Source organism: Pipistrellus kuhlii, unplaced genomic scaffold (assembly GCF_014108245.1).
Source record: "Pipistrellus kuhlii isolate mPipKuh1 unplaced genomic scaffold, mPipKuh1.p scaffold_m20_p_2, whole genome shotgun sequence".
In the NCBI taxonomy this organism is placed as follows: domain Eukaryota; kingdom Metazoa; phylum Chordata; class Mammalia; order Chiroptera; family Vespertilionidae; genus Pipistrellus; species Pipistrellus kuhlii.
The window spans coordinates 163,909,195-163,922,819 of NW_023425515.1; the positions used below are offsets into that span (position 1 = coordinate 163,909,195).

The 13,625-nt window shown below is 43.5% G+C and overlaps 1 protein-coding gene across 8 annotated transcripts in view; it reads left to right on the forward strand.

The window, feature by feature from the left end:
- Positions 1-12,531, forward strand: part of ZFYVE9 (zinc finger FYVE-type containing 9) — a 121,327-nt gene extending 108,796 nt beyond the window's left edge. For all 8 annotated transcript variants that reach the window (XM_036447243.2, XM_036447233.1, XM_045584600.1 and 5 more), the window contains 3 exons: positions 1,939-2,044; positions 4,019-4,195; positions 8,025-12,531. In XM_036447243.2, the coding sequence (XP_036303136.1) occupies positions 1,939-2,044; positions 4,019-4,195; positions 8,025-8,186 (445 nt within the window). In that variant the 3' untranslated portion in view covers positions 8,187-12,531. The remainder of the gene's footprint in view (positions 1-1,938; positions 2,045-4,018; positions 4,196-8,024) is intronic.
- Positions 12,532-13,625: the final 1,094 nt, after the last annotated feature.

Here is a 13,625-nt window from a genome sequence, read left to right on the forward strand (position 1 = left end):
TTCTTCCCACCCCCCAATTATATCCCCCTTCTGTGCAGAATAGTTCTAAGAGCACGTATAAGTTTCTAACGGACAAAAATTTTTACTGATTACATTGTCCCTGGGATGTAAGCTCCATGGGGACAGGGACTTTTGTCTGGTTTATTGACTGCCACCAGTATACTGCCAGCATCCAAAGTACTGTCTGGTACCTAGCAGGTACTTTAGAAATTGATTGAATAAATGAGTATATTATACCTCATTGTTATTAAGCTTTATCCCATCCACTTTCTATCTATCCACCCATCCATCCTTTAGGCCACATGTGTCAAACACAAGGCCCGCGGGCCAAATCCGTCCCGCCAGGCCTTGCAATGTGGCCCGCACCGCGCTGTCATCACTGCACTCCACTGCGTTTCCATCACAATGACAGTTTATGACTGTTCAGTAAACCATTCGGCCCGCGATTTAGGCTGGATTTTAGATTTTGGCCCCTTCTCTGATTGAGTTCGACACCCCTACCATAGAGAAATAGCTGCTGCTCTAGCTGAATCTGGTAGGATGAGTGGGTATTTGCCACATGGCTCTGGTAGAGGAGGCCTCCACCGGCGGGAATAGCAGAGCCAAAGGTAGACAGAGGGCATTTACAACATGGCACAAAAACTTACTGAACAGAAAGAAGCAATTTCTAAATCGTTGAGTACATTTGACTGTTTTACAAATAACCCTCTATCTTCCAATACTTCACTGGCAAATTTAATTTCAAAATCAGTTTAATTCTCCACTACATTTGGAAATGAACATGATTATTGGGACCAAAAAATTGATCATCTGAAAATCTGATGCCATGACATATTGGTAACTAAAAACAAGCAGGTGGCTTCTTTCTACAGGTGCCATTGGCAGCGTCTTTGGAGACAGGACAAGAACTAGTCACGGAGACTCTGGGACTCGGGAGTGTAGTTTGTAGTATACAAATGGAACATTTTCCACCTTGTCCCTCTGTCTGGGTACCCTCTCTCACAAGAGAACTCATCAACTAAGAGTGTTCTTTCTGATGAGTTAGCAATTAAACTTAACATTGTTTAAATAATTATGATCAAGTGAATGAAGTGAATCCCTGATTTTGAAGTTTAAGTTAAATTTCATCTTACGTACATAGAGATTGAAAAACATAAGCAGATTTGAAAATTGTTAGGAAGAGTTTGGAATCCTTGTGATTCCATTGTTAAACCTTATCACCAATGAGTATATATATCTCCAGTTATTTATACTTGTTATATTTTGGAGAGGAAATGACTCTAAATAGTGGGCCTTTCTATTCAGGAATCTAGGAATGATAATTTAGCATCAAAGGGAATTTGTTGTGATAAATAGATACTTGTTCACCAGTTCACATCAACACTGTCATAATGAATATACTCAGTTAAATATTTTAATCAACATTTATTAAACTCCTATGTTCCAAGTACTGTGTTCGAACTGAAAATATAGCACACAAAGGTGAATATATTATATTCCTCCCCTTCAGAAGTTCATTTCTAAGACGGATACACAAAATGTATGGTGAGTATGACATGATGGGTGTCGTCGTAGTCAGGAGCAGAGTGCTGTGACAGAGCAGAGGGGAGAGCGGAATTGAAGGGGGGTGGCTGTGCATTCCCCGAAGGAAGGAATGCTGCAAGAAGGGAGCAGGCTTGAGTAAAGAGTTCTTCATATTAAAATAACCATCTCCTGGAATCATGAGTCCTTTGTGTGTGTGTTCTTTGAATTATTTTAGTGAGCCCTTCCCATGAGCACTCTATTCATACATGTTCATGTAGTGGCTTCTTGCTATGATATGTTGATCAGATGTGTTTGGCAAGGTGCCCGGTGTCACTAATTGCAAAATTTGTTAAGAGAAGTGGCTCTTCTGACTTCCAGAGCTGCTTCCATCTCTTTTCTTTGCTTCTATTTTAGTGTCATAAGTCCCATAGATGGGAAGTTAATGGAGTCTATAACAAGTGTGAAGATATTCCACGGGTCAGAGTATAAAGCAAATGGAAAAGTCATCAGATGGACTGAGGTAAGGAAATAAAACTTGGCATTCTTAACCCGCTTTGAGCTCAACTTTTGCTAGGACCAGAGACACATCTGGCCTGATTCTGGAGGATAAGGGGGGGGAAACCCTGTCTTCTATACTGCAGTTCCCCCTGGTCTGTCTGAGCTCACCGGTAAGAAATGCCCCCAAGTGCAGGCCGCAGCCTGATGTCTGCTCCTGCCTGTGCACAGCTGTCGGGTTTGTTTGCGTTGGGATTCACAAAGAAGACACCTCTGAATGGTACATACCATCTTTGCTGTATGAGTTAGAAAGCTGGGCTAGTTATGCTGCACTCCCAGTTAAACTATCTTAGATAACACGGTCTTTAAGAATTAACTCATTTCATCAATAGAAAACCAGTGTGTCAACTATAAAAAGAACAAAAGAAAACTAAAGTTTGGAGACTGAGTAGCTTGTCCAAACTTACATGGCAAATAGTAATGTCAGAGTCCTGATTCAAACCCAGATCTGCCAGCTCCTAAGCTCTTTCCCGCTGTGTTGTCTCTGAACTCGAAAGCTGTCTTAGAGGCTGATCTGGGGCGAGAGGAGCAGGGCAGAGACCTGTGTGTGTGCATCTCAGACAAATCAGAGTTTATTTGCTAGGTCTCCCAATTTGTTTTGAACCTTATTTATACTTACCTATAAAATACACTATTAAGTTAAAGATCTCTAAGATTCCTTGCAACTTTAAAAGTAATTTTTTTTTTAAAGTTCTGTGATTTCTAGCTTTTCTCTTTTGCACACAAGGTAACCGAGGCAGGAGAGGCCAAGTGCCTTACCCAAGGTCACATAGCTGGTTCCTGATAGCAGAGGCTAAAGTCTGGTTCTGCAGTTCTTGAGCTGTTGCTGCAAGTGATGTGTCCTTCATACCAAGCCCAGAGTTTTCATACACAGCTCAGAGTCTTACCTGCTTGCTTTATGACTATTCCTTTGACATATTTTGAGCAGTTCAGACACTGGAACATAAAACTCTTCCTGCTTATAAAATAGTTTGACCTCCGTTCCCTCCTTTTTGCTCCCTAGTAACCCAGTGAGACACGGTGGCGACCATTTCTGCATAGTGAGAAAGGCTCTGAAAGGCTGAGAGACTGGGCTGCCTGATGCTAGTTACCGAGCAGAGGCCACGGCCTCCTGACCCCCACTCCTCCCCTCTTTCCATGCTGGCACTCTCACCTGTGCATCGTCAGAGGCTTCAGAGCCGACTCCTCTTAGTATTCTTAGTATAAGCTTATTGAGCACTAGGCTAGAGGCTGGTATATATAAACCCATTTTGCTAATATATAATTTTTTTATAGTAACTAGAGCGAACAGATGCTTTCCATTTTATAAACCCAGATTGGGCATTCAGAAGCCAAAGGATTTGTTCATCACCTTGCTCCATGCGACTAGGTCTCAGGTCTCTCAGTTCCAAATTTGCTATGTTCTCCCCATGCCCAGTGCGTGCACACTGGCATAGCTCTGGCCTCAGCAAAGGCAAAGCTACACTAGTGTGGTGGCAAAAACTCTGTGTAAGAGACAGAAGACCTGGATTCTGGGCTTACGCCTGTCTCTGTCTCTAAATACTTACATACACTTGGGTGAATCACCTCCCTTCTATATGTAATCTGTAATATGAAGGGTTTGGGCCACAAAAGCTGTTAGGAGCCATTCTCTTAGACTGTAAGATCAGTTCCTAAAAAAATCGTCCACATACAGGTTTTGAGTAGAATGTACCAGGATGACCCTGTCTATGGCTTCCAGGGAAAATGGCAGGTGGCTGCTACCATTTTGTAGATTCAGAGACTGAGATTGTTTCTTGGATGTAAGATGTTAGTGCCCCACTTTTGTCCCAGGGACTTTGAGGTACCATGTCAGAACTCTGCACACCTCCACAAATCAGGTGCTCTCGCACAGTGAGCTGCTGCACCGTCTTCCCACATCTCCTGGCACAAGGTGAAGTCTCTTTCGTTTGGGGAACAGGTGTTTTTCCTAGAAAATGACGACCAGCACAGTTGCCTGAGTGATCCAGCAGATCATAGCCGGCTGACCGAGCACATCGCCAAGGCTTTCTGCCTTGCTCTCTGTCCCCACCTGAAGCTCCTGAAGGAAGATGGAATGACTAAACTGGGACTTCGTGTGACACTGGACTCAGATCAGGTAAGGAGATCCTTAGGCAGCTTGGGGAGCTGGCCTGGGGAGCTGGCCAGCTTCTGTTTTCTGACATGTGAGCTTCCCTGCATCGGCCAGAGTTTCTTTGGACCCGGCCTTCCCTCTATTAAAAATACACCTGGATGTGCTGTTCCATCAGACCGAATCGTTTGAACTTTGGCTTCCTCACCTGAAAATGTTCCAAGGGCTTTAGGGTTAGGAGTGTGTGTCATCTGCCACCCCGTGTGCATGACATGGATGATGCCCATGGAGACTCAGTCCACCCTTCAGGGGTCATTCTGCCCATGAAGAGAGCAGGTCCCAGCTGTCCTTTGTCCTGTTGACCACAGCAGGCCTCTACTGACTGGCCTCTGCAGCTCCCCCTCCTCCAAGTTTTCTGTGAACCTTTCCATGTTTGTTAGTAGATGGGACTTGAGCTATTTTCCCATTAATTTCCCTGTCAGCTCAGGTCTCCTGTGGTCAAGTTTCTCTCCCTTTCTTATTCAGATTTTTTGGTATGCTGTTAATAGCAATAATCTATTAAAAATTTTTTTAAATTGATTTTGGAGGAGATATACAAACATCAATGATAGAGAATCATTGATTGGCTGCCTCCTTCATGCCCTCCCACTGGGGATTCAGCCCACAACCCAGGCTTGTGCCCTGACTGGGAATTGAACTATGACCTCCTGGTTCATAGGTTGGTACTCAACCACTGAGCCATGCCACCCAGGCAGCAATAATACATTCTTAGCATATGTGGTCCCCCACCCCCACCCCGAGTCCCTTGTCCCATTGCCTCTCTCCCATGCCCCAGCATCTGATCTCTCTATAAGACATAACTGATACATTGTGGATTCCACTCCAGGCGATAGCAATAAGTGACTATTGCAATAAATGAACTTTGTTTCCCAGTGCATATAGAAGTTACATTTACACTGTAGTCTGTTAAACAGTGTTCAGTAGTAGTATGTCTAAAATCAATGTGCACACCTTACTAAAAAGTACTTTATTGCCCTCACTGGTTTGGCTCAATGGATAGAGCATCGGACTAAGGACTGAAGGGTCCCAGGTTTGATTCTAGTCAAGGGCACATGCCCAGGTTTGAGGCTTGATCCCCAGTAGGGGTTGTGCAGGAGGCAGCCAATCAGTGATTCTCATCATTGATGTTTCTCTCTCCTTTCTCTCTGAAATCAATAATATAAAAAGTACTTTATTGATAAAAAATTCTTTCAGTGAGTCAAAATCTTTTTGCTGGGGGAGGGTCTTGACTCAGTGTTGATGGCTGTTGACTGTTCAGAGTGGGGGCTGCTGAAGATGGTGGCTGTGGCAATTTCTTAAGATAACGAAGCTTGATGATTGACTTCCTTTCATGAATGATTTCTCTGTAATGTGTGATACTGTTTGATAGCATTTTACCCCCAAAACTACTTTCAGAATTAGAGTCAGTCCTGTCAGGCCCTGTCACTGCTTCATCAACTAAGTTATGAAATATTCTAAATCCTTTGTTGCCTTTCAAGTTTTCACACCAGGGGTAGATTAGTTTCTTTACGTAAGAAGCAACTCCTCATCCATTAAAGTTTTATCACGAGATTGCAGCAGTTCAGTCACCCCTCAGGCACCACTTCTAATGCTAGGTTTCTTGCTGTTCCCGCCACATCTGCTTATTATTTCCTCCACTAAACTCCTCAGAGTCATGCAACTTTTTCCGAAACTCCTGTTAATGTTGATATTTTGACCCATTTCCATGAATCACAAATGTTCTTAATGGCACTTAGAATAGTGAATTCTTTCCAGAAGATTTTCAATTTCCTTTGTCCAGATCCATCAAAGTAGTCTCTTATCTATGGCAGATACAAAATGTATTTCTTAAAAAGTAAGACTTGAAAGTCTAAGTTACTTCTTGACCCATAGTGGATGGGTTAGCAGACATTAAAACACTAATCTATTGTATATCACCATCAGAGCTCTCTGGTGACCAGATCCATTGTCAGTGAGCAGTAATATTTTAAAAGGAGTCTGGGTAGTAGGTCTAGACAGTGGGCTTAAAATACTCAGTAAACAGATATATTGTTATCCAGGCTTTGTTGTTCCACAGGCAAAATAGATGAGCATAATTGTTAAGGAGCCTAAGATTTTCAGAATGGTAAATGAGCATTGACTTCAACTTAAAAGTCACCAGCTGCACGGCCCTGCCCTTTGAAGCCAGGCATTGACTTCTCTCTAGCTATGGAAGCCCCAGATGGCATGTTCTCCCAATATAAGGCTGTTTTGTCTCCATTTAATGTAGCCACCTTCACTAATTATCTCAGCTAGATCTTCTGGATAATTTGCAACAGTACTTACTGCTTCACCTTCAACTTTGTTAACGGAGATAGCTGCTTTTCCGTAAACTCAAAAACCAACCTGTTAGCTTCCAACTTTTTTTTTTTCTGCTTCCTCGCCTCTCTCAGCCGCCAAAGAATTGAAGAATTGGGGCCTTGCTCTGGATTAGGCTTTGACTTGAGGGAATGTTGTGGCTGGTTTGATCTTCGATTCAGACCATTAAAACGTTCTCCATATCGGCAATAAGGGTGCTTCACTTTAGCACTGGCGTATTTTTAACTTCCTTCAAGAACTTTTCCTTTGCATTCACAGCGTGACCATAGGGTGCAAGAGGCCTAGCTTTGGATGTGCCTTCTTCACTTGTTCATTTCTAGCTTTTGGTTTAAAGTGAAAGATGGGAGACTCTTCCCTTTACTTGAATACATAGAGGCATTTTAGGGTTATTAATTGGCCTAATTTGAATATTGTTGTGTCTCTACGGAAGCCTGAAGAGAGGAAGAGAGATGGGGTAATGGCCAGTCATTTTAGCCGCCAGAACACAAATTTATTGGTTAAATTCGCAGTCTTATGGGTGTAGTTTGTGACACCCCTAAATAATCACAATAGCAATATTAAAGATCACTGATCGAAGATCACCATAACAAATGTAATAAAGTTTGAAATGCCTCTAGGATTACCAAAATGGGACAGAGACACAAGGTGAGCAAATGCTGTTGGAAAATGGTGATTGATAAGACTTGCTTGATGCAGGGTTGCTACAGTCCTTCGATTTGTAAAAAACTCAGTATCTACGAAGCACAGTAAAGCAAAGCCTGTACATTTCTTCTGGGTTTTGGATCCCTGGGACAGGTCCGTGTTCCTGTTTAGATGCAGTTGTGTTATTAGGGGAAATGTGGGAGATTATATATCTGGCTCCATTTCCTAACTAGTCGTCCATCAAGAATGGATGTGTTTTGTACTTAACGTCTTTCCCCATGCTATACTAAGCATAGCAGAGTAATACAAATGAGGTGTCATTTTTTTTTGTCAAATGGTACCAGTAATCTGGAGTTACTTCACATAAAACAATTAAAAAAACAAGAATTTCTCACTGATGAGAGGCCAGGGCCCTGTTCCACTCACCTTTGAATTACCTGTGTTAGTAGGCACTCAAAATACGGTGTGGGGCCAGATGGTTGTCCCATTTTAATTTTCACAGCCGTAGGTTTAGGTTTTATTGGTGACATTCCCTGCCTCTCCACAGCACCTCAGTCCCTTCCTGGGGAACTAAGACCTTACCAGGTTGAGTGTCTTAAGAGCCCACGGTCTCGTGGCTACCAAGTGTTAGGGTCAGGATGAATAAATGACAGGATGAAAAATGACAGCGTAGGGAAGAGAAGGGGAAAGTGTGTTAACTGCTGTGTGTCTAGCCCTTGGTCAGGAAGCCCATCTCCTTTCCTGCTCAGCCTCCTTGGCCCTCAGCTCCCTGATCTTTTCTACCCAGTAACTTGTCATCCTTCTCCCTGTGGTATAGGTTGGCTACCAAGCAGGGAGCAATGGCCAGCCGCTCCCCTCGCAGTACATGAACGACCTGGACAGCGCTCTGGTGCCAGTGATCCATGGAGGGGCCTGCCAGCTCAGCGAGGGCCCCGTCGTCATGGAGCTCATCTTTTACATTCTGGAGAACATCGCCTAGACAGAGGACTTCGTGGTTTTTCTGTTCAGACCTGCTGCAACAGAAGTCATACTCAAGTCATTTGCACTTTAGAACTGGAGGATTAAGCTTTTGTTAACACTATTAATTGGGGGGAGGGGAGTGGGGTTTTGGAGACGAGGGTGGTTGGGGGGACAGATATTCCGTAATTCTAAGTCTTCTATGCATTGTCCACAAGATCCGGGCAACTTCCATTACTGCACCACCGTTATACTATCCTTGCAGCTAAATCCCCTTCTGTTACTGTTTAAACAAGAATTCTGCTCCTGTTTTAAGACTCATTTATGGTCTTATGCTCAGAAATGATCAAATGGATACAACCATCACCAAGGGTGGGGTGGGAGGGCAGAGAGGAAATAAAAAATGAAGCATCAGTCTTGTACTCTTTGTACAGAATTGATACAAAAAGGATCACACACTGATCTTGTTCTATTTGTCTCCCAGTAACTTCAAGTACAAGTCACCCTTACATTTTTGTTTGTTTTTACCAGATTACCCAACGGATTATCCCTCTCCCAGCCGAGGAAGGGCAGTCAGTTGTAAGTGAGGTGACCGGATAGCAGAGCCGAGTTGAGGATTGCTCAAGCTCTGCCCCAGTGAATGGCAGGTATTGAATTGGGCCTTTCGGTGAAAGCTGACAATATACCCAAGGCATTTTTAGTTACAATATACACTAGATGTATTTTTTAAAACGTTACTGAGAAATAATTTAAACTCCCAAGAAAATTGCAAATAAAAAAAAGTCCTATGTATACTTTATCTAGATTCGCCTGTTGTTACAATTAACACTTTTGCCCATTTGCGTTATTAGTGTCTCTCCACAAAAAAATAGAGACATTTGAGAGTAAGTTGCATAGCTAATAGCTTCTTACCCCTAAATACTTTAATGCTTATTTCCTAAAATTAAAGACATTTTCTTCCATTACAGCAGGACAGTTCGCAACTTTAGTCAATTTGCCGTTGATATACCAGCTGCCTTACTCTAGCATCTATCTCTAGTGTCCCTCGCAGCATTTCCCCCTCCGGTGAAGCTGCTCGCCTGGGATCAGACAAGGCAAATAGCTTTACTGACCCACCTGTATCTTTTTATGTCCTCCATACTTTTGATGAGTATAGTTCCCTTACCTAATTTTTTAAATTTGATTGGTATCTTTCCATAATTAGAATCAGTTTATGCATTCTTGGCCAGAATCCTAAGTGATGTGTGCACCTGTTCAGTGTTGTCCAATTTCTCCAGTTCCCTGCCCCCCCTGGAATGAATAACCAATGTGTACAGACACTTTCAGATCATGCAAATACCTTACTCATCAAAATTTCCCTTAAGATTTAGCACCCATGGATGTTTCTTATCTGAACTGATCTTTTACTGTGATGGCTACAGATTTTTCAATTCCAGAACTCCCTCCACCTTTACAAGTTGTACTTGGTCAATGTAAACAAAAGCTCTTCCTTCTTTCCTATTTACGTATTCGCTTAATTAATTTTCATGGTGGACTTGTGGGTTACATTTTGGAAGGTTCTAACCCATTATTTGGGTCCTCAGTGCAGCTTTGGCCATAGAGCACTTCTGGGTAGCTCGTCCATCCTTGTGAAATACTCCATCATCTTTTTGAACACTTTGCTTTCTGTCCTAACAAGATTCTCCATGCTCATCTCGTGCTCACGCTGCCCCAGCCTGGGAATCAGCCATAGTTTCTTTTAGTGATATTAGAAACCAAGGTTTGGTTTATCCATGATATATGTGATGAAGTCAAAGTACTTTCTTTTTCACTAAAAATTTATTCTGGTCACAGACCTAATGGATTTCACAACCCAAAGTTTGAAAAGCACAGCTCTAAGGTGACTCACTCTTATCACTGTTATCTTCTGAAAGCCCAGGCCAAGCAGCAGATGGTCCCTCTCTGTAAGCACAGCTCTGAGAATCCTCTGGCAGCTAGTGCAGGCCTCCGGGACAGTGAGAGGCCGCTTCCCAGTGGTTAGAGCTGGCTTAGCACTTGGCAGTTAAAGGCCGTGGAGCTGTTTAGCAGCCGTTTTCCAAACAGGCCCACAAGCCTGGCCTTCAGTTTGAAGTATGTCTGCCTATGTTTATCCCTTCTCCGTGGTGGTGGTGGATCCACATTCTGTGCTGATGGTTGCTGCAGGGAGCTGTGATTGTAACCTTTTTGCACAGGCTGAGGCACCCAGAGCTTCTAAGGGAAGAGTAGACGCCCAAAGCACTCCAGCATGTACTGAGCCTTGGGATCACACATCCCTCCAAAACCTGATAGGAATGCTTAATAGGGCAGGGATTTGGGGTGTAACCTCCAGCTTGGTCTAAATATGCCTTGGAAATTTGGAGCTTCTACAAATGCTGGTCCCATTTTTTTCCTACAGAAATTTTTCTTTCCTCCTGTCCAGTTAAATATACCTTGCAATGAACGTATTACTTCTGGATCAGTGCAAACTTTAAAATTCTCCCACTGAGGATAGACTCTTGGCCCTGCAGAGTCAGGTCCATTCTCAATTTGCATAAAACATCTTGTGGAACGGGGCATAATAGAGCCAGGGCTAGTTTACCACCCTCCACTTGCTTTGTCTTTGTATTGTACATTGTATATTGTAATAGTTATACAGAGAGCTGAAACATCACATTTATAAATATGTCAAATTTTTCTAGAACACAAACTTAAAGATTGGCATATAGAGATCCTTATAAACTGAAGAGCGATAGGCTTGCCATTATGGTAACATTAAATTTTTAAAAATTATTGCATTCTTACCAAATGCTGACAAGGTGTTTCTCCATTTATTTTTATCAACACTTTCTGAGCATCTACTGGGCTCTAGAAAGAGGACGTTACCTTGTGTATGTTCCGTTCTAGTATCTTCCCTCATCCAGTGGTTCCTGAATGCTGGTGGGCTCGCCATTTCCAACTAAACTTACTTCTGTCATAATTAGTCACCAGAGAAAGTTTATGCATTTAATGTATTTCAGACAATAATCAAGCAATCTGCTGAACACTTTTTATATTGTTCCATTTTAACAGCAATGTTAAAATAATTTAAACAGTAATGGGACTTTTAGGAATCGTACCTACAGCCTGAAGGCTAAGGGGTGAAGCAGGAATGATAATGCCACTTGGGAGTTTGGGAAGCTGAGGCCCACGGGCTGGACCAGGAACAAGCTCCCTGGCTCCACCAGCCTCAGTCCCAGTTTCATCTTAAATGGAGCTGCCTATGCAAGGGGCAAGATCTTTGAGAACTACCCACAAAATTCAGAAAACAAGCTTTCAACAACGGTGGTATAAGAAAGGAAAATAATGTTAAAAGCCACAAAATAGTTTGCCCTTTGTGAGCAAGACTTTCTATGAAAAATTGCTTCTGTATTATGTTTAGTTCACTAATTCAGAAGAAAGTATGCCTTGCACTAAAGAGAATTTACAATTTAAAAATAATTTGGGTCATGGCAGCTTCTCTGTCCCTGAATCACTAATCTGTTTGGTTTCTGCAGTTGGACAAACCTCAGGATAAGATGAGGCTGGGCAGGCTCCTCCCACTCCAGTGACCCTGCAGGCCCTGGCTGCCACAAAGGCCCTTCAGAGAGAGCCGCAGTCTCCAGTCCAGTGGGCGCTTTGTCTCGCCTCCCTCAGCCTGGAGGTTTTGCTTTTCAAAAAGCAAGGAGCAGTGAAGGAGACTAGAACTGGCCAGGTTGCAACAGGAAATCTGTGAGGCGCAGAACACTCCTACCAATTGGAACAGGCGTTTCCAGCAGAGGCCTGAGGTTAGGGATTCCGATGGTTGGAGCCTCTGGGGGTAACCATAGCTGTCCTTGCCCTCTTAGTAAGCACTGGTTGTGGTACAAACCCTTCTTTGCCCTAGGCCACCTTAGGAAGGCTAACAACCCTTCTTTCATTCTAGATTTCTGCTGCTTTGACACACAGATGTAACTACAGTTAAGTGTTAAATCTCACATCTGTAGAAAGTTGGGTAGTTTTAATGGCTAAATAAGTCTGGTCAGAAAGCTCTTAGAAAAAAAGTCTTTTGTCCTTCCTGCTGTTACCCTCTAAAATATTTGCTACAAGGGCAGGGAAGCACGGTCCAGCCCTGTGTAGGAAAAAGACACACACACAAACTTAATCCCTGAGCTGTGCTTACATAGTGCTGCAGTGACCAGTAAGCTGAATGTATCTGCTTCACTTAGAGCCTTTAAAAATGACCTCAAGGAATGCTTGGTCTAACTTAAGCTAATGCTTAAAAATGGGTGTGGGGGAGAGGGAATGGGATGTTAAGGTTTATTTCTAAGAAATGTAGAATACTGCCGTTTTGAATATTAAATTTATTGCAACTATAAATCCCTCCGTCTCCATCCATTCAGAAGAACAAAGCCGAAGGACAGTGTCTTGGGAGAACGAAGGGATTTCCCTCAGTGACCAGCTGACGAGGCGAGGCTTCCTCTGCCCTCAGAGGAGAAAGCCACAGCGGCAGTTCCTGTCAATTAAATGTTACTGCTACTCTGGCCTTTCAAAAGTGATACCTTGTTTCCCCAAAATAAGACAGTGTCTTATATTAATTTTTTTCTCCCAAAGTTGCGCTAGGTCTTATTTTCAGGGGATGTCTTATCTTTCCATGCGCTAGGTCTTATTTTCGGGGAACACGGTAGGAGTTTTGATTAGGATTTTGATGGTTACCCTGCATTTAGGGCATAAAACCCCTATAAGTGAATTAGACGTAGTTTATTAAAGGTACATACATTTTTGTATCCCCCCGTTAGCAGTCTTTTTGTGTTAGGTGCACAGACCAAACCCAAGGTACAGCCTTGCCTACTTCCCACCAGATAGTCCAAAACATAACTTCCTTCCTCCATAGAGCTGGGGAGCAGGCAGCTGGTGCAGCAGCTGTCAGGAAACAAGGCACAGGCAGAGCGGGCGTAAACCGAGCTGTGGCACAGACCATGACAACCGAGTCACGGAACCTGCACCACCCCAAGCAGGGGAGTTCCCATCACTCTCGGTTCTCCCGTCCTTTACAGTTAACGTCTTTTAAAGGCACATTCAGAAATGTTGCAACTAGGGGCTAGGGTAAGCTGCACACAGTTGCTACACTGGTTCAGGGGCTGCAAGACTCCGTGGCACAGAGCAATGAGGCTTTCCTTGCTTTTGCCCAGAGGGAAGGGGAAGCAGCTCCTGGAATCCGCCTGCTTTGGTGTGGAGGCCCAGGAAGGGGCCAGCAACAGGAGGGACCAGGGCGTGGTTGGTAATGTACGTACGTACGTACAGGTCTTTGGTGTTTGTGTAGCAGCATCTCACTCCCTATGTACAAAGGCTTTTGTAGCCAGCAAAGCTGGGAAAGGATGCTTCTGCACACAGCCGCTGGCCTGACCACTCCCAGCGCTGACTGTCTGAAGCACAGGCACAAAGCACAGGAAGTAAGTCTAAACTGCAG